This window comes from Camarhynchus parvulus, chromosome 4 (genome assembly GCF_901933205.1).
Source record: "Camarhynchus parvulus chromosome 4, STF_HiC, whole genome shotgun sequence".
NCBI classification, from domain to species: Eukaryota; Metazoa; Chordata; class Aves; order Passeriformes; family Thraupidae; genus Camarhynchus; species Camarhynchus parvulus.
Window position 1 is genome coordinate 66,490,768 of NC_044574.1, and position 25,735 is coordinate 66,516,502.

Below are 25,735 nucleotides of genomic sequence, written 5' to 3' on the forward strand. Positions count from 1 at the left end.
GCTGTGTCACAAAGACGTCACATTGCTGTGTGAAACAGTATCGTTTTTAGAAGCAAATAAATACTTGAGGGACTTTTCCAGCCTGTAGGTTTATTTTGTGGAATTTTGAAACATAAATATCCGATACCAATAAAACGCGGGGTAAGGAGAGACACTTGGGGTTCGAGTTTACTTTTCTCCCCAGGGAAAGAAAATAGACAAGGCTGTTTCTGGAAATACACAGAGCCCAAGCCCAGCCGGGGATGTCACTTCCATAGGTGTTGGCAATGGGTGGGATGAAGGAGCAGAGAGCCTGACCTCTGCCTCTCCCTGGCCCAGGAGGCACCCGAGGCCGTGCCCACCTCTGTGGCAGACACAGCTTCCACCTGTGAAAAACGCCAATCGCTTGTTTGTAAAAGTTTAGAAGTTTAATAGTAATAAAATGTTTATATAATTAGAGCAATAGAAATTTGAACAATTGTGATTAGGGCAATACGAGACAATAAGAGTTACAGACAGTTCGGTTATCTCTTTCTGGGCAAAATAAAGCCCGAAAAAGGACCCACGTTAACAGAGGATTAACCCTTAAAAGCAATAACCTGTTGCATATTCACACATCTCATACACTCTGTATAAATTCTATTCAAATAAAGGATTCTGTCTGGTCAGTGTTACTTTCTTCCTCTTAATCCTGACTGCGTCTTCAGAACTGAGCGAGGCAGGAAGAAATTTCTTCCTTCCGATAAGAGATTTTTGAAAAAATTAATACAGCATAACTTTCTAACATAACACATGTGATATTCCTTTTAATATTTGCGAAAAGCCAGTCATAAAACACGCATTTTTCACACAGCGCAGGGCTCGCCCCGCACCTCGGCCCTCTAGGGCTCTCCGTGAGGGGCTGCCCCCCCTCAGGGCGGCTCGCTGCCACCACGGCCGCGCCACTGGCCCCATGGCCGCTCTGCACTAATTGCTGCGGATTGTTCTAATCTCATTAACGCGGCCCGTGTGGCACCGACAGCCCCGAGCCAGCCGCGCTGCCCGGACCCTTTAAGGCGGCCGGGGCGGTCCCAGCGCAGCGCTGACGCTCTGCCGCTCTGGGCGGCACCGCTCCCGCCCCGTTCTCCCCGCCCCCCCCATTCCTCCCGTTCCAGATCCTTCTGGAAGGGCAGCGCCGCCCGAGCCCTGCCGGAAAGAGCCGAGGCGGCGCCGGGGCCGGGCGGGCTCCCCGCCGGCGGCGCCTGCGCACGGCGGGCCCGCTGCCGGTTGGTGCCGGCGCTCCGCAGTGGGGGAGCGGCGGGCGCGGAGCCCCAGTGCCGGTCCCAGCGCTAGAGCCAGCGCCGGGCGCAGCCATGTCCGTGGTAGGCATCGACCTCGGCTTCCTCAACTGCTACATCGGCGTGGCGCGGAGCGGCGGCATCGAGACCATCGCCAACGAGTACAGCGACCGCTGCACGCCGTGAGTAGCGGCGCGCCCGGGCCCCGCCCGCCGGCGTCCCCCCGCGGGATCCCCGGCGCGGCGGTGCCGGCAGAGCCGGGGGGCGGCACAGAGCGCCTTGCCGGGAACGCGTGTGCCGGGAACAGCGGGGTGTGTGCCGGCTTCCCGGCGGTGCCGGCGTGCCCTTGAAATCCCGCGCTGCGCCGCCGGAGGAGCTCGGGGCGGTGCGCTCCTCGCTGGGCTCCGCTCTCCTGTAGCCAGGGATGCCCCTAGAGTGAGCGTGTTTGCCCGGCTCCGGATCGGCTGCCAGGGCTGGGAGCGTTCCCATTAACAATTACACGAGTGGTGGCCAGACTGAGGAGGTGGAGGAGGAGGTTGATTCAGCGGCGCGATGAGTTCTCTTTCTTTGAACCTGTTCGTGCTCGCAGCGCATCTGCCGGCCCTGGAATAGCGAGGTCTGGCGGGGAACGGGGGGGGCACCGGGCAGCGTCCGTGATGATGGGAGACGCAAGAGTAGGTGGAGATATTGCTCCTCTGTTTCTATGGGATACGTCTAGGATTTTTTAGAGCTCCATCTGTGCATAATTTTGAAGGAGGATTCAGGGATTCGTGTAACACTCATGAAAATCGGGGGTTGGATGGTGCTTCTGTTTTTACAAAGGGGCTCGGAGCCAACAGAGAAAGCTGTTTCTGCTGTGCGAGACTGTAGTAAGTTCAGCACGGCTGCCCCGGTCTCGGGGGAATGTAGGTTTGCTTTCTAAAAAGTTGGTTTTTAAAAGTACAAAGAAGTTGATGGCCGAAGAGCATGCCGTCTGTTTTAATGGGAATACTCTTGAAAGTTCTTTTTGCTATTTAGAAAAATACACTTCTCATATGAGGTCTCAGGAAGTAATTATCCTTGTGCACCAGATATGCAGTGAGAACTGAAATTTTCTGGCCTTTCAAATGCAAAGTATCCCATGAAATTGTTGCCCAGCAAATCCTCAGGCAGCTGCAGTTTCCTTTTCCCTTGTGATGGAGAGCACTTCTGATTTTTAGCTCTTTTTGGAGTGTGTTCTGTGCAGGTAGGCTTACCTGCATTGAATATTTTTCACACTAATGTCTGATAACTGTACTTTCAAGATACTTGCAAAGTGATTGTCAAAGAGGTTCAAGTTAGCAATTACAGCATCTGGGGTGCACATGCACTTAAAAACAGTGCCTATCACATTTAAGTGACATTTTCATTGACCTTTCTTGTCCAAAGATGTGGTAATACAGGAGACCTTGAGGAACATTTTTTCTAGTGCTACTGTCTTAAGAGAAATCAAACAAAGGTAAATAGAAATGTAACAGGTTATTGCTGTTATGTAAGTTTCTCATAGTAGCTGAATCTTTACTTCGAGTGGGATTTGAGTGATACAGACAGATCTAATTCTTCAATCATCAGAACTTCCCTTATTGCACACAGCAGCGCAGTAAATAAACTTATTTGTATGTGGACTTATTTAAATGAACTTATTCCTGTGGAGGTGCTTTAGTTAATTACATTCTGTAATCCAGCATCACGACAACCTTGTATCATCGTGGAAGCTTTAGCACAAGCACTTTAGAAAGAAGGGGAAAAGATCCTGCCAAGAACCTGGATATTTCCTGGCTTTTGGCCCTGTATCTCTTGAAAAACTGACACTTGATTTCTCCTGACCTGGGAACTTCAGCAGGGCTGTTGAGCACATTTCCAGTGCTTCTGGCACATTCAGCTCATGGCAAATGGTCCTTTCAGGTGCTCTGCCTCACCCACTGTGGTTTTGTGGGAAAACAAGGCCATTGCTGATAGCTCATAACTTACTTCACACCAGCTGTGATTAATGTGATCACATGCTGTAATTAAGGTGATGTAATAAGGAATCTTGGAAACGACTGAATTTTTTTGAAGCCAAGGAGGGCACATTTATTTTTTTGGCATCTCTGCTTCCCAGCTGCAGGAGGGAAAAACCATCCATCCCCCTTGTGCTGGAAGTAATTGAAATAAACCATGGCAGGAGCTGTGCTGGCTCTGAGCTGCTCCTGCAGGGGGTAACGTGCAGGTGGTGCTGGCTGTGAGCAGAGGCAGATTCCTGCACTGGAAAGGTGTGATGCAATGGCATTCGTTTGTAAATCATTTGCTTGCCTTGGAAATTACTCGTTTATCTGACTTCCCCTAATTATCACAAGGAGGAATTGGGGAACTGTAGAATTGTAAAAGTTGTTCGTGCAAGCTGAACTGCCTCTTTGAAAATGTAGGGAAATGCCTCGTGTGTTTGCAGCAGTTAAATCTGGAGAAGGTTTTGGATGTCACAGAGAAGAGGTTGCTAGAAAATCCTGCCAAATTGCAGTGCCCTCAGTGATGGAGGGGAAGCAGGAAGCTGTGTGCTGGAGCGACCTTTGTGCATGCATTAAACAATTACATTTGAGCTCTGTGAAATCCGAGTTTCTCTGTTACTCCTCAGTGGTCCTGGCAGAGTCGTATTTCAGGGCTGTGATGCGAAGGTGCGTTTAGTAAGTTCCAGAATAGAAAAGAACGTTTCCAAAGGCAGTGCTGAGAGGCCAGATGGTGGCTGGGCTCTGAGGCAGCCTTTGCTGATCCAGGGGCTGTTCTTGGTCGCCAGGAAGCTGCAGGGAGCTGTGGGTTAGAGCAGTGCCTGGGAGGGAGCTGTCCCCAGGTCGGTCTCTCCCTTTGTGCCCGTTCGCAGTAGGGACCTGGGAGTGCTCAGCTCTGGAAGCATTTCACAGCTCGTTCAGCTCTCTCGGTTTCTGGGGTTTGTAATGGTTGTTTTAGGGTTGTTGCTGAGGGCTCTTAGAGTGTGAATGCGGCCCCGTGAGACTCAAGGGTTGTAGAGTTGAGAGATCCTGGCTGGTAAAGTTCAGGGGTTTGAATGAGATCTCTCAGGCTTCTTAGGTTTTAACCTGTGACCCAGAAGTAACTATCAGTGCCTTTCCTTCGTGATAAGAACTGTGGAACATTTCAGCTTTCACAGAATTCCTTAAATGCCATTAAAATGGCAACAGTTGCAATTGTGTGCTGTTTCTGAGCTAATTTACCAAGAACAAAATAACCAGAATTTCGCTTCAGCTTCTGGTGCTTCGTGCAGTAATGCTATTATTTAACACATCCTTGTCCTGCTGCTTGAATTTTTGTGGGTGTTCTAAAATACCACAGAAATATTTTATGATGTTTTCTTTTAAAGCTGAATTTTTTTTTTTTTTGCTTAGAGCATGTATATCTTTAGGATCCAAGACCCGAGCCATCGGGAATGCAGCAAAGAGCCAGGTAAATGCATCAAAAACTTTTTTTGCACCTGTAAACAAGTTCATCTTGGAGAAGATTGACCTGTAGTTGTTTATTTTGATAGCTTTAAGTATTGTGTTCGCTGGGATTTGTTTGTTTTGGTTCTTTCTTTGGTCAGAAGGCTGTCCTGAAAATGACTAGGTTAAAACACTGATGAGAGAATGGGTGTGGGGAGGCTTTACATCCAGATGGGGTCTGAATTAGAGGAGGACTTTAAAGGAAGGGAAATGTGTTAATTTCATTTAAGGTTCATTTAAGGTTAATGTAGGTAATAACTTCATTAGTTCCTGCAGGCAGCCACTGCAACAATATAGGATCTTAAATATTTTATGCTGTATCAGACAGCTCCTCTAAAATAAAAAGCACAGTGCAAATTGATGGCAGCAAGTTAATGGATATTACAGAGAGAAGAAAATATGAATTTTTCTAATAGGGACCATAGATGAAAAAGTAGGTGATTCTTTCACTCTCCTCACACTTTGCTTTTCAGTGAATGTGATACAGGTCAGTGTGTGCATTAAGCCCAACATGAAAAATTCCTTTCTGCCCAGTCTTCTGTATCAGGATGTTATGGGTAATGAAAATATCTTTGCCACAGATCATCACCAATGTAAAAAATGCAGTCCATGGCTTCAAAAAACTGCATGGAAGAGCATTTGAAGATCCTTACATCCAAGCTGAGAGGGCCAAACTTCCCTATGAGCTTCAGAAGATGCCAAATGGCTCTGTAGGAGTCAAGGTGAGTGAGTGCTTTGGGTGCAATCTCTCTGGTGGTAGAGATGAGCACTTTGGGCCCTTGTCACTTAACTTCCTCTGTGGTCACTTGCATTTTCCTTTAGAAAATCTGAATTTTAGAAATCTGAACATTTAGAAATTTAGAAAATATGAAATTTAGAAAATTGCTGTGTCTCTGTATAAGTCTGTACTTTCTCCAAGATGTCCATTGAGGCTTCTTGTCAATCATAATAATTTTCCTTAGTCACATAAGCTTTTCACTTGGCCTTACTGGATTTATCTTCAAATCTGTGTAATTACAGTGTGAGATTATTAGTTCCCATCAGACATGCAGAGGCCAGGTGTCAGGAAAACAACATAATGCTCTGGATATGAAATTTGAACGAGTTAGCTTTAATTTGCTTCCAGACTTAAATGGCAGGAGTGCTTGGGATTGCTGGAGAGATGATAGCTGGTTAGGAATTCAGGACACTGAACCTCCCATGGAGGCTGAGGATTCAGCCACGTTTCCTGAGCAGGGCAAGACTGTTGGAATTGCCTGGTTTACACCTTCCCTGCCTCCTGTGCTTGAGTGACTGTTGCAGGAAGCAAATGTTCCTTGGGATTGCTCCAAAACTTTTATTTTTAGCCTGTGTTATAGCACAATGTGATCCTACTTATATTATGCTCTTTTTTTTTTTTTTTGCTGCTTTTTTTTAAATTCAAAATACACAAGCAGCAGAAATACTGTATCATTGTGAATAGTTCCTTGAGATAATTGAGGTGTTAAGCTTCTCATAAAAAAAACAAACCAAAAACCCAAACTGAACTGCTGAAGATTTGTTGTAGGGAGCACAGATCAATAGAAAGGGAGTTACTTGTGTCTAGAGCCTGGTGTTCAGTGGGTCTCAATGCTCAACATTATGAATAAAAATCCATTATTATGACTTATTAATTCATAATAATTATTATGAAGTTGCATGTCTTGAGAGCAAAGATGGGATGATTGATCACAGAATCCCAATTCTCTGTTCCAGGTGAGGTACCTGGATGAAGAGAGACTGTTTGCAGTGGAACAGATCACAGGAATGCTGCTGGCCAAGCTGAAGGAGACTTCAGAAAGTGCTTTGAAGAAACCAGTGGCTGACTGTGTGATTTCAGTAAGTTGTGTATATTTATTGCAGATTTATACCAGCTAGGGCCATTTATACCATGGTAAGAGGTTCAAGTAGCAGATAGAAATCATATCCCCAAAAATGGGCCTTTGTGGCAGGTTTTCCAAATGAGAACACTTCTCGAAGCATGTGTGAGGAGATGAAAAGGTTGTTCAATCCAGAGTATATTTTCAGAAAGGACACAGTGATGCAGTCTGTCTGTCTCCAAGGGCTACAGGCAGTATTTCTGATTACTGTAGCTCTTGTTACAAGTGGGAGCTGTCCTAGGTGTAAGCATTTCCTCCTTGCTTCCAAAGAACCTTCCTAAATTCCTGTTAAGTTTCTTTCTGGTTGCATGGGTGAGCACTGTTGTAATGCAGTTGAGAGTTGCCTGAATTTAGGGCTCTGAGGGTCATGCTGATAATGTGACACACCCAAACCACACTTGGCTTTGTTTGAAAAAGTCGTTTTATTTTGTTGGATCCACAGTCCTGTGTGTGCTTTTGACATGGTGTTTGTTTACTGGCCCTGGTGGGAAGTTTGGGCCCAAAGGATTGCAGTTATCCCTCCTCTGTCAGGCAGAGCCATGGGAACTGCAAAGCTGTGTACTTGAGCTGTTCAAAACCTGCTTTGATCTTTTTCCTTGCTTCTTTAAGCTGGGAGAATACCTCCCACACACCCAGGCATCCTTGGCAATGCCCCACCAGTGGTAGCCAACAAAACACCCAACAGAATGGAGCTCTGCTCAAGAGGCTGCTGAAGAGGTGCCAGCTGATTGCAGCCAGATCCTAAATGGGCTCTGATGGTGCTGGAGCTATTTTTGGTGGCACTGAACCTTGCAGCACACTGTAAGCTGGCAGTGACAGCTGAAAAAGGGATGCAGGTTCAAGCTGGATTCCAGTGCTTCTGGCACTGACTTACTGTGGGGCTCTGTGTGAATATTTGTTGGGTTGGCTTTGTCCTGCACAAGTGTTTCCAGAAACTGGTGATGATTTTGAGGTGAAAGACTCATTCAAACAATCTAAGAAAACATTTTTAGGATTTTTTTTTGCATGTTAAAATCTGCTTTATTTAAAACAACCCTAGATGCAACTTCATTTTTGGCATATTTTGAATTTTTAATTAAAATATGCACTAGAACAAATTAGCTAGCTGATTTATTCAGACAGCTTTAATAATTTGAGGTTAGCTTATAACAGTTTCTTGTGGTAATGACATTTATAGGATAGCTTGATGGGCAAGTCTGACTACTCTAAATTAAAAAATCCATATCCTGTAATATCCAATGTCATTATTTTTGGAAACAGGTCCCCAGTTTCTTCACTGATGCTGAAAGAAGGTCTGTAATGGCAGCTGCACAGATTGCAGGATTAAATTGTCTGAAGCTGATGAATGAAACTACAGCAGGTAAAGGGCCAGGCCTTTTTTTTGTCCTTTGAGGCTGTTGAATGCCAGGGTGATGACACCCTGCTCTTACACAATTGGGAGTTTGGGAGAGAGCTGTCCAGGCTAGTACTGCCCATTCCAGTTTGGGAACTGGAAACACAGCAGTGAGGTGGTGTGCAGCACTTGGGAGGCACCATGAGAGCTGGGGTTTGCTAACCTGAGCACAGTCACACTTGGGAATGGCTTTGGAAGCAAACCTGGCATCTGTGCCTAAAGTGGTGGCAGTCCTGTCTGCTGTAGCAATGGCACAACTGTTTCTATAAAGTAATTTACTCCCTTCTTCTGATTTTGGTGAATTCGAAGGCAGAGCATAGAAGTCCCTAACACTTCATGGGGACTAAAGTTGGAGCTGCTTAAATCTGTAATTTTTATTTTTCTTGCTTCTCTTTGCTTTTAGCAAGTCTGAAAAAGCTTTCCAAATGAGTGCTGGTTGTGGAAGTATAGATTTGTGTAAATGAATCTTCCAAAACATTTCCTTTATCTCTTGGGCATGCTTGAATTTTTCAAAGCTAAGGCATTTCAAGGGAGAGGTGTAGGCATGAGTGTTAATCTGTGCAGTTTCACAAATTGCAGTGTTAATTTGGCTACAAGCAGAATTGAAATACAGGGGGAGTCTTTACTAGTGCTAAATCTTCACATCTTTTTCTCTTGTCAGTGAAAAATGTGTTTTCAACACGATTTTGATTTTTTAATAAGATTTATGAATGTCTTTAGGAAGGGTGAACATGGGCAGTGTCTGTCTCTTGGTGGTGCTTTTAATGCATGGTCTGCAGCTGTGTGTGCCTTCCCCTTACCTTCCATGGGTTGGTGTTTTCCAGTTGCATTAGCCTATGGAATATACAAGCAAGATCTGCCAGCCTTGGAAGAGAAGCCAAGAAATGTGGTCTTTGTAGATATGGGGCATTCTGCATATCAGGTTTCCATCTGTGCTTTTAACAAGGGAAAACTGAAGGTAATCTTTTAAGTTGTACATTAAAAGCCTGAAGTATTTAAACTCAAAACACTGCTCTGTGGAAAGATTAGTTTTTTAAAAAATAAAAAGTCTATAGAAAATATTTTTTAAATGTGGAATACAGAACCTTTCTGTTGCATTTTGGCTATTTCATCAAGTCAGTTTTTGTAAAGTGCAGAAGTGTAGCATCCTGAAGTGTGTTTTGGAAAGTGCTTGATCATTAAGGACCCTGCACAGTTTCTGTGTCATATCCCTGAAATATTTGCATATTCAGGGAGCTTCTTAAGTGTTGCAGTTGTGCAGCTGACTCACTTGTGGGAGACTCTTGTACTGTCTTGAGTCACTGTGAGATGTTGGTGGTTTTTTTTGTGCCATCCATGACAGTTCAAAGTCTAAATCCAGTGGGATGTGAAGCAAAGCTGCACAGTCTTTGCTCCTGGTTTCAGACTTTTTTGTCTGTGACCTACTAAAGGCTGAGTGCTTTTGTGGGCCTGTCTCTGGTAGCCAAATGCCCTCTGAAGCTGTGTGGAAGGCAATGATGGCACTTCTTGCTGTGCTGAGTAAATGGCACAGCACAAACCTTGTCTGATAACTTCTGATCTTCTTTGACTTCTGCCAGGTCTTGGCCACTACCTTTGACCCTTTCGTAGGTGGCAGGAATTTTGATGAGGCTTTGGTAGATTACTTCTCTGAAGAATTTAGGACAAAATACAAGCTGAATGTAAAAGAGAACCCCCGAGCCCTGCTGCGATTGTATCAGGAATGTGAGAAGCTCAAGAAGCTGATGAGCGCCAACGCCTCCGACCTTCCCCTCAACATCGAGTGCTTCATGAACGACCTGGATGTCTCCAGTAAGATGAACAGGTACTGGGTGTTGTTGCCACTCTGGGCCAGGGGGTTGTGGTCTCTGAACAGCCTGGTAACACCAACACTCTCCCTGCCCTGCAGAGCTCAGTTCGAGCAGCTGTGTGCTGCCCTTCTGGCCAGAGTGGAGCCTCCTCTAAGAGCAGCCATGGATCAAGCCAGTAAGTGCAAGTTACTTGAGGTGCTGCTAGTAATCCAGTCGTTCCTGATCTCTTTAATGATTATCTTTTCAATGTATTTTTGTATTTATTAGAATTGCAAAGCTAAATACTGAAAAGTTAAATGTAAGTTCCATTCATATGCTTGCCATGAATGCATGATCCCATTCCCGCCTCATTTAGTGCACATGCTACTCTGCAACCTTGGTTATTGACCCTCATTCACCCTTGGTCATGGAAAAGGTTGGCACTCTGAATTTATTTAAAAAAACCACCAAATAACCAAACCAAAATGATGATGGTAAAAGATATTCTTTACTGCAACCTTCTGGCCAGCCTGTTCCATGTGGTACTTACATGTCCTCACTGACCTGGTCATTTGGCAGTAGATTCTTAAATTGAATTACCTAAAGCATGTGCCAATAACAAAGCAATTTTTTTTTTTTTGCCTAATGTAGTGTAAAGGAGAGAAGTAGACTTTAACAGGGAAGGTTTTAACCCCAATTCCAGCACCTTCAACTGAAAGGGAAGAATTCTGCTGATCTTGTGACTTGGCTCCATAGCAAATACAGGAATTAAAAACCTGAGTAACTGCTGAGCAGAGCTGTTCAGGGACTGGCAATTGTTTGAGATTACTTCATACACATATCCTGATTCCAGAATCAAAAAGTTAACCTTCAAAGCACAGTGTGCTATTTTTCACATATATTGCCTTAAAAGGTTTTCTTTTCTCTTTTGGCAAGCAAAATTAAGCCAGACATAAAATGAGATCTATTTGGGTTTCATTTTGTTGGGTTTTTTTGGGAGAGGTGAGATACTGTCCAGTAGTGCAGAAGACCCAGTTTCACCTTTCTGAGTTCATGCAGAGCAGAAAGGGCATGCACATGGACAACACGCTTCAAAGAACAGCTGTTCTCATTGATGCTTGGCTTCTGCATTTCCCAGGTTTGTGCAACTAGAAAACCCTGTAGCCTACAGGAGGGACAAAGAGTTTTAAAGATCTTTTCAGCCATGAAATACATTCAGCGCTTGTCACAGTGTCTAGATAATAAGAGAATTTTTTTTTCTCTTCTTTTTTTTTTGTCCAAAGATAGCTTTCTGATACCTTGATGATAACTTAAGGGCATGCACTCTCTTTTCTAGAACTTCAGCGTGAAGATATCTACAGTATAGAAATAGTAGGTGGGGCTACTAGAATTCCAGCAGTGAAGGAACAGATCTCTAACTTTTTCTGTAAAGAGATAAGCACCACGCTAAATGCTGATGAAGCTGTTGCAAGAGGCTGTGCCTTGCAGGTATAGTTCCTGAAATAAAACTTTAATATTGCTTCTTTAACAAAATGTACTAATGAAATCGAGCTAACCACAAGCAAAAGGTACTGCAGCTGAGACAAGATGTAGAGTCTTACTTGTTCTTGCACTAATTGGAATTCTGTTGCATTCATTAATTTGCTGTGTCATGTTAGAAGGATGGGCTTGTTAAAAAGACCTGTTAAATTTCAGAACCCAAATTCTGCTGTTCCACTTCTGTGTTGTCACTTGGAACCTTCACTGAAAATCACTGAAGAAATAATACCTATTAATTTAGTTAAGTCCTTCAGTTCAATTAACTCTAGGAAGTTTCTGTTAAAAAAGTCTGTGATAAGCAGGACCTCCATATGACCTATATGATAAGTATTAATTCTTGTACTTGCTATTTATTTGACTACATGGATATAATAAATTTTGGTCTCCTTTTTTTCCCTAGTGTGCAATTCTTTCTCCAGCTTTTAAAGTGCGTGAGTTTTCCATCACAGATGTTGTTCCTTACTCTATAACATTGAGATGGAAGTCATCTTACGAAGAAGGAACAGGGTAAGTTGTACAGTGCCAACAAAACAGTGTGTGTTTAGATATAAAGAAAAATGTTGAAATTCTAATTTTCTTTTTTAGCATTTTACCTTTTGGGTTCCAGTTACTGCTTAACAATTTGAAATACAATTAATTAAAATGTTGGGTTGAAGTTGCCTAATTTTTAATAAATGTGACATAAAATGCAGAGTCCAGCTTTGAGACCTAGAGGCCTTCAACCTCCAACTCTTGTTAAAAACTGACTTAAACCAAATTACTCAGTTGCTTGGTCAGCAGGACTGCTGATTGTTAACATACCTTGACTTTGATTATCCATGAAGTTATGCTTATAGGTTTAATGGTATCTAATGTTTTTTGCTGTAGGGAGTGTGAAGTCTTCAGTAAGAACCATGCTGCTCCATTCTCAAAAGTAATTACCTTCCACAAGAAAGAGCCTTTTGACTTGGAAGCTTATTATACCCATCCACATGAAGTGCCTTATCCTGATTCCAGAATAGGTAAGGACATGGGAATAAAACCCCCATCCCTAGCTCCTATTGATACTGGAAAAAGTGGTTCTCCTCTCTTGTGAGATATGTTACTTCCACATTTTCTAGCTTACAGAAAATCTTATGTTCTTTAGAAAGACTCAGCACAGGCTTCTTGATTTAAGTGCAGTGAGCAAACCATATTGACATCTCTGTTTGACATGCCTAAAAAAAATTCTGCATTCATCCTTCTGTCTATCTTTACAGTTACTGAATGCTTCAAAAGAAGTAGGCACAAAGAGTTTAGTGCTCTATTGTCTGGTTCTTTTAGTCTCTATAAAATTGATTAGGATCTTATGTGCCTGCCAGCCTGTATTTTTCAAAGAAATTGGATCAAAGGAGCTGTTGCCTGTCTGGACAGATAACTTGTTTCATGCTATCTGTCATGTCTCTTTCTGTTAATCTGAGAATATAAAATATAGGTATTTCCTCAGTTTAAGCATCTGTAGTAAAGTCAAAGAACCAGGTGGCATAAATAAGTTAGCTAATGCTACTTTTTTTGCAGTTATTAGTACACTTCTTTAATTCATTGTTTTATTCACTGATTCATGAATCAGGTACAAATTTGCTGCTATCTGTTTGGCTGTCTATGCAAGAAGTCTGTGGTCCTGAGGAAGAAACATTCTCCTTTACATGTGCACATCATCTACACTTAAATTTTCTTCAAGTTGCAACATAAAGCATCAACCCCACTGCTTTCAGAAACCTTGCTAAGCACTATTCATTTTTCAAAAAGTGTAGTGCAGCCGTGTAATGAAATTTAAGCAGAATATTTTATCTCTGTTAACGTTTTATTTTTCAGTGTGAAGTTTGAGTTACGTGGACAAAAGAAACCATTTGAGATGAAATCAGAGTAGTTTCTCTAGTGTGGTGGTTACAGAAGGCAACAGAGAAGTAGAACACCTAGTAAAGTACTGTCTTTTTTTAATGAATACAGATAAAGCAAATTTATCAGTGAACTGATAATAATTGGGGAACCAGCTTTTAGTTGATCTACCTGCAGCTTACATTGTAGGATTGTCAGCTAAGTAGAAAGTTTCCAAACAGTGAACTTGCTGTTTAAATTAACACCCTTAAAGGAATGTGTTTGGGGTTTTTTTCCCCCTCTTCCTCTGCACTTTGGGACAACACAATTAAAGCCATTCCTGTCGTTCCCAAGGGCGTTTCACTATTCAGAACGTGGGTCCCCAGCACGACGGTGACAACTCCAAGGTGAAGGTGAAAGTGCGAGTCAACATCCACGGGCTGTTCAGCGTGGCCAGCGCGTCCGTCATCGAGAAGCTGAGCGTGGAGGGCGAGCACAACGACACCCCCATGGACACCGAGTCAGCAAGTAAGAGCCAAGGCAGAGATGAGGAGCTGGTATGTAAAGCTTGTAAACGTCTTCACTGTCATTGTGGCAACAATGAGAGCCGATAATTGCAGGGTAAATGGCCCTGCTTGGCTTCTGGTGGTTACTGCTTCTCCACCCTTAAATTACTTCTTTGGTTATGTAACATGTTTCTTTGTGTTTATTGCTTGAGTGTGGCAATAAGAACAAAGAATGGAAAACGGATTCTAAAAAAGTCATAAAGTAGTTTTCTCATTGTCCTTTATCATCTCTCTACTAGTCTTAGCGTTATCTAGTGTTGCTAGCAAAAGGCAGAGTATTCAATAAGATCTGTTGACAAATTAATTCCAAAGGTTTTTCCTCACAAAGTATATTTTCAATGAGTAAAAAATATATGGTATTTCTCTATACTACATGGAAAACTGCACTGCCTCCTGGAAGCAGCTGCCAGTGAGGTGCCCCTTTGCAGTGCAGAGCTGAGGACTGGGTGCCAGGGAACACTTTGGAGCTGGAAACAGCAACACCAACGCTGCCCCTGACAGCCTTTCTCCTAGGATTTGGCCTTAGCTTCTCCCACCTTAGCTGGATATTCTACAGGAATCAGAGCAAATGGTTACACAACTAGCATTACATAATTGGTATAAGCAACTTCTTAAACACTACACTGCTTTCCAGGAATGTGGGCATATTTGAAATGCTGAGCATGGTGCAGCTCCATACATGATGTTGGTGATCAAGTGAGCAAAGGTTGGAAGTGCTGGAGTGGCATTTAGTGTAAGAGGCACGTGGAGCTTACTGGGAGTGTGCTGAATTCAGTGTGAGAGTAGCTGCTTCCGTGCTCAGGCTTTCCATTTGTAGCACTTCATTCATCTAACACATCTTCTGTTTCACGATGGTGCTTGTCAGCAATTACCTTTCAGTATTGAGGATCATCCCCTCGACTCTGAGGAGGAGGTTTGTCTTGTCTGTGTGTCCTGTTGTCCCCTCTCTAGCTGTTTCCTGTAGGCAAAGCAGTTCCTTTCAGTTGTTGGCTTTTCTGTGTGAACAGTAAGAACAGCAAATTAAGATTTAGATATTACTCTTTTCCTACTCTCAGGTGACAAAACTTTAAATTTGGTAGTAGTCTTTTTGTTCTCCACTTTAAAGTGCAACATAGGCACCTGTGCTAGAGTTTGAAATCCTTAAACAATTGTTCTTATGATTTTGCAGAACTAGTAGTAAATTATTCTCCATTCATGTGTAGTTTGTGAATCCAGAAATATTAATTCCTTGTAATGGAGGCAATCTTGGACCTTTCAGACCTTAGCTACAGCTTGTTGGTTATTAATGCTATGGGTCTCTGAGCATTAGAATCATCCTGAAAACACCAGGCTTACTCATTACTGTGTCATTAAAAGTGGTTTTGAGTGATGACATGGAGCTGTATTACTTAAACCAAGTGATCTGCACTGGTAGTTTACCAATCAGATTGTTTAAATTAGAATAAGGCATAAGTTATAAACTTACTGAAAAATTTAAGTGAGGCTCTCTTTATTTTAGGTGGCAAGGAGGGACAATAGTTGCTCATATACTCCCAAGAGGCTACTTTGGGATTAAAAAAATTAGCTATGGAAAAATTACTTTAAAAAATTAGCTACAGAAGCTAATTTTTATTGATTTCACAGTCTTGTGAGACAGATGCAGGTAATAATTGCAGTGATTAAATTACTTCTGCTTTGGGTTGCAAGTTTAAAGTTTAAGGCAAAAATGACAGGAGGTGAAAGTTCTGGCTGTTCCATAGAGAATCCATTGTTGTTTCCTGTGTTGGTGGTGTGTTGCTACAATGTTCTTTGATTTCATTTTATATGTATTTGTTTCTAATTTCAAGTGAGTATTCACAAGGCTTAGTGTAATTATGTAATGGGGACAGACAGCAACATCAAGCAGCAGAGTAGAATTTTCATTTGATTTGAAAGTTTATTTATAAATACAAATACTACATCAAAATGCCTGTTTAAACATGGTGAACCATACATTTTAAAGATTGATTGTGAAGTTCATATGTTGTCTGGGATTTACTGCAATTGATATCAGTCCTCAATCTTACAGCAAACCTTTGCATTCAGTTATGTAACTCTCTGCAGGATAAAATGCAGGTTGATCAAGAAGAAGGTGTGCAGAAAAGTCAAGCTGAACAACAGAACCAGGCAGATGAGGAAACTGAAAATGCTGGAACTGAAACAAAGGTTTGTATTCAGTATTGATAGGACATTTTTTGCCCAGTATTCTCACACTTAACTGATTTTGCTAGTTGGAAAACATGGGACTGTGTTTAGAGGACAGCTGTATTAAAATGGATAAGTAAGGAATCCTACCATAGCACTTTAATTTTCAACATAGCATGATTAAGACTTTGAATGCTGTTTAACCTGGTTTTATAATGAAGATGGAATTTAGGGAGATTAGGAAACATTGTGAAGAATAATATGCAGTGCTTTAAGCTTTTGAACAAGTTTACTTAACAGTTCTTTAAAGAAATTAATTTCACCTGTTTGGATCCAAACTAAGGTAATGGTGATTTTGAATACAGAAGAATAATTAGGTGCTTAATTTACAGAATATTAATTTGTAGCTGTCTTAACAAATATCATTTGTCTTTCTTTCTTGATCATAAATGTAGTAATACTTAAGATTCCTGGAAGTTCCTTAGTAGTGTCACTCTTTTCATAGGCTCCTTCTGGAGAAAAGCAAGATCATCCCTCCCAGCCAAAGACTAAAACAAAAGTTAAGAGTATTGACCTCCCTATACAGGCAAGCCTCTGTAGGCAGCTGGGACAAGATCTGATCAATTCCTATATAGAAAATGAGGTAAGCAGCATAAAGAGGTGACTGCTCAAACTAATGTCACTGTAAATAAGTATCTAAAAAATATTTGCAATCATTGACTTACCTAATTTAGAATTCTTTAGAAAGTTGCCCATAATTGTAACAGGTTTTGGTTGTGGTTTGGGTTTTGGGTGAAATGACTCAATTTCTCTGGATTTAGCCCATTCTGGTGGTGCTTGTAGTGATGACTTATATAGAGGTAAACATTTTTATCAGTAATTGTGAATTATCAGGCCTTTGCCAGCTTCTCTGGTACAGTTTGAAGGGCAGCCACTAAGCTTAACACTTAAAAATGCTTTCAGTTTTCAGTGTGCCTTTCTCCACCCTAGGGGAAGATGATGATGCAAGACAAGCTGGAGAAGGAACGAAACGATGCTAAGAATGCTGTTGAAGAATATGTGTATGAATTCAGAGACAAGCTGTGTGGAGCCTTTGAGAAATTCATCACTGAAGAAGTAAGACCTGTTTATACATTTCAGCTCTTGGGAAAAGTTCCTTTGTGTTGATAAATTTGGAGTGTGTGTTCTGTGGAGGCTGCAGGGGTCTCTTGGACTAGTTTTGGAATAGGAGATGGCTTCAGTGAAGTTCAGGTTAATGTTTACACCTGACATTTGACTTGCAGAGTTCTTTACTGCCTGAGAAGCTCTTCAGTGGCAAGGAAGGATCAGGGATGCAGGCAGAAAGTGAAAACCCTATGGTCAGCACAGGAAAGTAGGACAGATAACCACGAGGCTCTGAATGGCATGAGTGGGTAGGAGTAAAAAGGAAATGAACAGATAATATGGAACACTCTGCAGAGGTGCATGGACTGCCTTAAATAGCCTCAGGACTGATTTTGGAACTCTGGTAAACTTCACCTGCAAATCACATGAGTAGGGTTGTCCTGCCTCTCTCATCACTGTAACATCTTGGCTTTGAAGTCTGTTAATTACTGTTTTCCTTCACTCTCACTTGGAATATTTTAAGGTGATGAAGCAGTCCTTTTTTGAGTAGGGTGGGTTTGTGCCAGGGAGAGAAGTCTCATTTGATGTGTTCCTTTCTGACTTGGAGTGTCCATAATTTGCTCTGTAGGACTCAAACAAGCTGACCTTGATGTTGGAGGACACAGAAAACTGGCTTTATGAAGATGGAGAGGACCAGCCAAAACAAGTATACATGGATAAGCTTCAGGAATTAAAGGTAAGGTTTTTATTTGTTTTCTAGAAAACTCATATTTAGAACTAGAAATACAGTTTAATGTGAGTTGTGTTCCTAATTTGAAGATGGTTGAAATGAAGCAGACTGTCACTACTGGTAATAGATTTAATTGCTCTGGGAATTTTCTGTCAGACTTCTTACAGTCTGAAAGAGGCCTCTGAGTAGTTTGACTGCACTCCTGGGTAATGAGAATTATGTTCCAGAATTATTCTGTTTTCCCTGTTCTCAGTGATCTTCTTTAGATGTATAGTAAGACCAATTTTTGGGTCTAATATCCAACAATAAAGGCTCTGGGGTGCTTTAACAGTAGCTTCCATTGTATCATTTGTTTATTGATGACAAATGCTTCAGATTTTAAGGATCTGATGGGGAAAATACGAGTTCTGATGAATAACTGCTTACTTTATTGGAAGTTGAAGTATGTGTCTAGCCCTTGGGTTCCAGCTGTTTACTCTCCAGTCACATTTCCTCAGGGGGAGGAATAATTGATGGAAACAGTAGAGTAGATCCAGGCAACTGCTTGGATTCAAGAGAAGGAAAAAGCAAATGGTGGATAAAGTTAGATGTTTTCAGATTAACTACTTAAAAATTAAAGCATCCCTTAAAGCCTAACTGGTTTCTATTCCAAATGCTCTTTTTGCAAAAAACCAGCAAAATACCAACCCTAGAAAGAACAGTTACTATTCCTGTGTTTAACCTTCTGCTCTTTTTTTTTTTGTTTTTGTTGTTGGACTAAAGCAATATGCAAAGACTTGGCTCTTTGAAGGGATGAGAAAAGGAGTTTAAGGCAGCCTTCCTTCCCATGCTGCATTGTATTCTTAGAGCAGACTAAAGGAAATATGTGTTTTGTAAAGATCTTTGTGCTTATTATTCCAGAAATTTGGACAGCCTATCCAGGAAAGATGTATGGAACATGAAGAGAGACCAAAAGTTCTAAATGAACTGGGGAAGAAGATTCAGCTCCTTATGAAAGCAGTAGAAGCATACAAAAATAAGGTAAAGCCAGATGCTTTAGCTACACAATGATTGTAGGTGTTTTGAGTTTGGCTGTAGAGTCTTTAATTTTTAAAGAAATCCTGTAACGTACCTCTTGCACTGCTTTAGAAGGGCTGTTGTGCTTCTGCTCCTGAGAGCTTTAAACTTGTTCAGCATTGCTAGCAGAAAGAGCTGCTTCTTGAGAACATAAATCAGAAATTTTTGTGTTTTTGTGGTGGCTGGTACCACCTGAAATGGATCTCTGAACTTACAGCTGTTACCAGTGTTTCTGGAACTTCAAAAATTAACTTAATTGGGTGAGCAGCATATTTCAATTGGTGATAAAAATACCTCTCTCTCCCCTTAGGATGAAAAATACGACCACCTAGATCCTGCTGAGATGGAGAAAGTTGAAAAATACATTAATGAGGCTATGAATTGGTTGAACAGCAAAATGAATGCCCAGAACAAACTCAGTCTAACTCAGGATCCAGTTGTCAAAGTGGCAGAAATACTAGCAAAATCGAAGGTAAAAAATAAAATTGTACTTGTTGCATTCTAATCAGTTTTTCCTGAACCAGATTTTAGCCTAGATCTGAGCTAGAATTATACATCTGCAGAGATTTTGAAGCTATTAAAAGATCTATACAGAGAGGGCAGCAGTTAGAGCACTCTTCAGTGCTGGCTCTTGATTTACAGTAGTACCTCTGCACAAGCCTTTTTAAAATACCCTGGATTACAGCACCAGGTTTCTACAGAATGGGTTGTCACATACAGGTTTGTAGCAAATCAGAAGCTCCTCAGGTAGTGAAAGGTTTTTTTTGAAGTTTCTAGACTTTGCAGAATAGAGAAGTCTGGTCCTTGACAATGACATTCCAGGCCATTAGGTGTTGCAGTGTTGTGAGGATCCCCAGGATGAGGTGAGAGCTGAGAATTGACTCCAAGTTCTCAGAAGGCTGATTTATTATATTATGATATTATATTATATTAAAAGAAAATTATATATAAAATTATGCTAAAGAAAGAAAAGGAGACATCAGAAGGCTTGACAAGAATGATAATAAAAACCTGTGACCAACTCAGAGTCCAACACAGCTGGCTGTGATTGTGCATTAAAAAACAATTCACATGCTGGGTAAACAATTCTCCAAATCACATTCCAGAGGAGCAAAACATGAAGCTGAAGCTTCCCAGGAGAAGAAATGCTGGCGAAGGGATTTTTCATAAAACATCATGGTGACAGTTAGGGACAGTACAAATCAGAGGCAGTGTAGTTGGGTGCAGTTGCTGTGCCACCAAATGACCTTGCTGTCTCACTTGTGTCACAACCAGGAATTGGATAGCTTCTGTAACCCCATTCTGTCCAAGCCCAAGCCGAAGATAGAAGCTCCCAGTGAGGGGCAGGCCAAAGCTAACGGGGAGCACAACGGGCCCATGAACGGACAGAGCGCTGCCGAAACAAAGCCCGAACCAGCCAAGGACAACCCCCAGCAGACCAAACCCCCCGGAGAAATGGAAGTGGACTAAACCTTGCATTTCTTTTACTTCATTAAAATAGTGCAAGTAACCACAGGGTCCATTCTTTTTGTCTGGTACACACCTCAGATGTTCAGTTATTCTTAGCCAAACTTCTGTCATTTGTTGCTGAGTAGTTTTGAAAGTGTTTTATATTAAGTACACCTCTGATGTTCATTTCCACTGATGCTGCTTATGTGGAGCTTTAGCCAAATGTAGATTGTATAAGTCAGTTGAAGCTTTCCCAATATATTTTATATCAAACATACAGAATTGATATATAAATGGCAACAATCTACCTTATTTAAAGCTTTTATTGTGGATAAACCTCAGCTCCTTTATTCAGGAAAGGATACTGTATTGCACTACTGATGCTGAAGTGTAGATCTAATCGCATCTTTATTTTGGAAAAATATTGGAATCGAAGTGGCAAAACCTGTCACTTGAAGCACTGACCTTTTCTAGTTATTGTATTGTTATAATTTAAATATTAAAATAGAGGTTAGTTGGCATACCAGTCCATCTTGTTGATGTACCATGAGAATTGTACTGTCTTTTTCATAGGAAATAATCGGAGCTTAAGCGTTTTTTGGGTTCCCATCCCATTACCAGTCTTCACTGCAGACTGCTCCAGCACCGTGGCTCTGCTGGGTGCTGGAATCCCTGGGCTCTGCACATTGCTGTACATACCCTGCTGAGCTTAGGGGACAGGGTGATGCTGGTGAGAACAGCATGAGAGGGGAGAACATTCAAGGCCTGCTGCGTAGCTTTCCCTTGAAAATGTCTTATTTGCACATGGAACTATTAACACTTCTTTTGTTTTGAATTCAGTTTCCATCTGATTGTATCTCATCCTGGGGAGGAGAAACAACAGGAACAGTGCTGTGCAAACTGGGTATCAGCACCCTGATTTTGAGGTGGCTTGCTCTTTGGTGCAAACTTGAAAGAAATGCTGAGAGCTTCTTTAAGCCTTGATGCTCAGCACATAAATTTTTTGGTCAAGGACCAAAACAAAAGAGCTTAAAAACTGGATATTATTACCCCAAAGGTGGAATCTACCTGATGAACTTGCATAGCTTACTACTTAGCTTTGGTCATTTAGCTCTCTAATGAAAGTGTCTACAATGTATTACACAGTAGAATCACTGTTTTCTTTGATGTCTTAAATGTTGTCAAGGTCCAATCTATGTCCCAAATATATTCCAAATGCTTCTGTCAGTCACTGAGGTGCTGCAGCACTTGCTAAAGCCAGTCACTATTGACTTCAAAACTCTTCTGTTACCAGAATGGCAATGGGCTAGTCTAAGTATGAAAAGTGGTTTCTTTACCTAGCATAAGAAACTAAAATAAGTTGCAGTGTAATGCTTTCAGTCCCAGAAACAAATTCAGATGTTAAGCAGGCACTCCTGCAGCAGTTCTCCCATAGGAGGTGTTGCTGTTGTAAACAAGTGAAGAACCACAATCTGGTTTCTGGCTTTGACAGCCATTTTATCTTCAGCCATGCCCTTCATCTTCTACCACTGTTCATACCAAAAGTAACTTATGACCCCTGGGAGAGGTGGATTCACCTCTCCCATATACCTTCACAGAAAGAGGAAGCATCCATTCATCATTGTACATAATCTATCTGCCAGACTAGTTCAAGTGCTGGAATTGTATCTTCGTGACTGACATCAAGTGACTGAGATGCATCTACTTTGCTCTCTTCCATGCAATCAGTGTGGATGGTCTGACACTGTAAGTTTACATGTTTCATGTCCTTGAACAAAAACTGAGTGATTTTGAGGAGAGCTGTTCTGCAGCTCCTCTGTGACCTCAGTCTCGAGTTCTGCCACGGTAGTCACACCTCTGGTGCTGAGGGGTGACAGTACTGCAGCATCAGCTGTCCTTTCAGTCAGCCTGGACTGGCTTGGGTCTTGTAGGCTTTAACACCATTTATATCCTAATGGCTTTTACCACAGCAGTGTAATGAGCAGCATTCTCAAGTACTGGCTTTCTAAAATCCAGCTACACGATAATTTGTCTAGGTAGACTTCTTGGTATCTGTGGTAGAAGAGCACAAAACTGCAGAAATCTCCAGTGTCAGCTCTCCAGTAGCTAAAGGCTCATGTGCAAGAACTGAGTGTCCTCTGCTCATGGCCATCAGATGCTTAATACCACATCACAGATGTTTGAGGCAGTGCTTAGGATAAAGGCTAGAATAATTCAGAATTCTGCACACTTAAAAGCAGACATGGTTCAGACAAACAGTTGTAGTTAGGTTTTCTTACTAGAATAGGAAGTTTTATGCTGTGCATCAGGTCTGTCTCTAGATCCCTGCTGAAGAGGAATGCAGCCCACAGAAGCTGGCTCTGAGGTCCATGTTAGGAATCCCATTTGGGATGGCAGAGTTGATCTTTCCACAGCGAGGTTCACATTAATGTATGACTTGCTCATATGTAATTTGGTTCCTGTTACAAAGAGGAGATTTTACCAGGACAGATTTAAGTACTTAGACACTAGGCACAGCTTGTGGTTTTGTGTGTCAGACTCAATGAGCAACGTCCCTCTGCCTCCCCTGACAGCCCCAGAGTGAGTGTCTTGGGAACACAAAGTTTTGGTAGAGAACCAGCAGCAGTCTGCTGCTCTGCAGCTTGTATATTGTAACAGCAGGTATTTGTTGATAACGTCTTACTTGAAACTTTCTGCTAAGGGCAAGATACATTTCTAATATTTGAAAATATTTGAAAATATCCCTCAATGTCCCACAAAAAGAAAAAAAGGAAGCAACACTATCTTTGTAAAGGCAGTAGAGTTTGTTTAAAAAAGAAAAGTTTTGTAAATCAGGTTCTGAAGTGTCATGTAAAGATCTAGTTAGAGACCAGCATAAATACATTGGTTCATTTTACCAGTAAGAGCTTCCTTCTTTCCTTTAAAGAGGACTCATTCTCTCCTGTGTGGAGCATTAATGGACTTGCTCAAGAAAGGACTTCAAAATTTATTTGTTTTAATTTTCTTTACTAAACTAAGCTTAGTCTAGAACTGATTAATGAGTTCCTTTCCACTTTTGTTATTACGGTACTTTAGACTCCAAGGAGTTTCTTCGAACTTCAGATGTAACATAAACACTCAAGTTAGGGTTTTATGCTCTTTCTTGAAGCTGCTGCTTCATGACAAAATACCCCTTGATTGTGAATGAAGGATTTGATTTTGTAGGTGTGAATTTGAACTAAGACTCCTCTCCCTTGCTGGCTTCTGGCAGTGTCCTTGCACTGCTTAAACACAGCCTTTGGGGCATGCTTGCAGAGCAGTGAGCAGCTGGTGCTGACTGCTCAGGGGCAGCTGGGAAACACCCAGCCTGTATTCCACAAGCTGTATTCCCTGCCAAGGCCCCGGGGCACAGCAAGGGGGAAGCAGTGTGCAGTGTCTGCAGTGCAACTCCAGCGTTCTGGACACCCTGGGGTCTGAGGGATGGAGATTTTGCTTCTTCCACCTACAAGTGGAAGCTGTTAAGGTAAAGCATCCAATCTGTGTGTTGATGAGATTTCTTTGTATCTTCAACATTTGAAATTCCTTAATGTTTTGCAACATCTCTGTGTGCTGAGCTCCAGTCTCTCCTACAGATGGCTAATAACAGTTCTCAAATACTCCATATTTAAGTGGGGGTTTTCATGTAAGGATCATGTAAATGTAATTTCAGGAAACAAGCAAGGAGCTGGCAGAAGGGTTTTCTTCCCAATTATCTTTTGACACTGGTGTGCAAAATGAACAGCCTTAACAAAAGTTGGAATCTACACTTTTCAGAGCTCTGGTTTTCCATGCCTGTCAGTTAACCAATGCTAGCATCCAAAACACAAAGCCATGTTGCAAACACCCTGCTGGTTTTGCTGGTTCAAAGCACCTGCCCAGCTGCTGTAGGAAAAGAAGGTAAATTCAATTCCCGTAGATTCAGACATCATGAAGCTCATTCCTCAAAACAGGACTTCTCATTGCTGTGTAATCACACTGTAATACTTCCACACTTCTGGGAGCCCTTCTCAAGTGAAGCTCAGATGCCCAAACTTGAGTTGTGGGCTGGTATAAATACGATCTGCCTGCTCTAAGGATGCTTATATGAATTGCTACTAGCTGTGAGGTTATTAACTGGATGGAGGAATATTTTGTTGCCTCTTACACTTTTGCTACTCTTAGGTTTTCTCATCTTCCAGGCACCAGGAGACAGAAACTCTCAAAAGAGGTGGTAAAAAACACGTGGCTTAACAAAAGGCGTTAATGCCTCATAAATGATAATTTCAGCTCCCAATATGGCAGTTGGAGTATAAACACAAGCTCTTAAAAGTGGGTGGTGGCTGACTCCTAGCTGAATTCTTCATTTTCTGCACTTCAAATTTGAACACTTCAACCACTCACTACACTTGTAAGTGACAGTGAAAACAACTAAATGTGACTGTTGGCACTGCAGAATACTAAACCAGGAATGTGCTTGATGTGACTGACTTGATACAGCTGCTAAACTTTGGTTTCCTTCTTTCCTGGTCAGAAGGAAGCGTGTCAAGCAATGAAAGTTGGGAATCATTGCAATGAAATTCATCAAGAATAATTTTTAACAAAAATGCAATCAAGAGCTATACCCACCAGCCACCTCTACCAAGTGTTGAAATAGTTTAATTAAATTGATCAAAAAAGGTGGTAGTCCCTGAATGTTGCAGTGCTTGGAAAAGTTTCTTTCCATAGTTGATAACCATAACTCCAGGGGATGAGGGGGGAGGAGCTGGGAGCATCAGAATTTCAAGCAGTGTTTAAGTATGGAAAATGTTTACCATGTATGTAAATGGGATCCTTAGTAGTGACAGATCATGTGCAAATTGACAAGACTTGGATTTATTTTTGAATGGCAATACAGATTGTCAAGGTTGTGTATAATTATAATAAATATATAAACAGCTACTTGAACCAGAAATGACCACCCAAGACCTCATTTTTGCATCAGTGTTTTTAAAAGCAGCTTTGTCTGATGTCATGGGATGATACAATTGGAGTTTGTCCAGAAGGCCACAGGTAAGATAAAGGCATTTTTGGTGCCTCACCTGTCCTGGTGGTGTTTCTCTCAGCTTTTTTGGCCCAGGCTGCTGCAGCAGCTCAAACACAGCACTGCTTTGCCTCTGGGGAACTGCAGTTATTTTCACAGCTGCCATCACATCTCTGTGTTAGGATAAACACACATTCCCAAGTTCCCAGTAATTCATGAATAACTTACTGCAACATACAAGTTCCAGGTAGTTTTCCTGTGCCTTGAACTGAAATTGATGGCTTTGGGCACAGTTGATTCTCTGAGCAGATGCAGAGCAGCAAGCTGTGGCATTCCTCCAGGAATTTTTCAATGTGCTAGCAGTGTAACAGGAATCCCTGTGTCCTCCACCAGGATGCAATGACTGTAGAATTCTGCATAACCAACACAAAAGCACCAAAACAACATAATTCAGCA

General features: G+C 41.8%; 1 protein-coding gene across 2 annotated transcripts; it reads left to right on the forward strand.

Annotated features, from left to right (window-relative positions):
• Positions 1-1,169: 1,169 nt before the first annotated feature.
• Positions 1,170-25,203, forward strand: HSPA4L (heat shock protein family A (Hsp70) member 4 like). Of its 2 annotated transcripts, XM_030947215.1 has the most exons (19): positions 1,170-1,438; positions 4,649-4,706; positions 5,323-5,463; positions 6,476-6,598; positions 7,900-7,999; positions 8,857-8,990; positions 9,610-9,854; positions 9,939-10,015; positions 11,156-11,307; positions 11,759-11,865; positions 12,226-12,359; positions 13,549-13,751; positions 15,843-15,944; positions 16,429-16,566; positions 16,914-17,039; positions 17,656-17,763; positions 18,658-18,777; positions 19,124-19,285; positions 20,089-25,203. In XM_030947215.1, the coding sequence occupies exons 1-19, from the start codon at positions 1,332-1,334 to the stop codon at positions 20,281-20,283; spliced, it is 2,532 nt and encodes an 843-aa protein (XP_030803075.1). In that variant the 5' UTR covers positions 1,170-1,331; the 3' UTR covers positions 20,284-25,203. The 2 variants fall into 2 exon arrangements, with proteins under 2 accessions (XP_030803075.1, XP_030803074.1); XM_030947214.1 differs by lacking the exon at positions 1,170-1,438 and having other exon boundaries at positions 3,990-4,706.
• The last annotated feature ends 532 nt before the right edge of the window (positions 25,204-25,735 follow it).

Coding starts and splice junctions, on each gene's coding strand:
- HSPA4L (XM_030947214.1), top strand. CDS start 4,530: ATGCTATTATTTAACACATCCTTGTCCTGCTGCTTGAATTTTTGTGGG. Junction 5,464..6,475: donor ATGGCTCTGTAGGAGTCAAG/GTGAGTGAGTGC, acceptor TCTCTGTTCCAG/GTGAGGTACCTGGATGAAGA. Junction 6,599..7,899: donor TGGCTGACTGTGTGATTTCA/GTAAGTTGTGTA, acceptor TTTTGGAAACAG/GTCCCCAGTTTCTTCACTGA.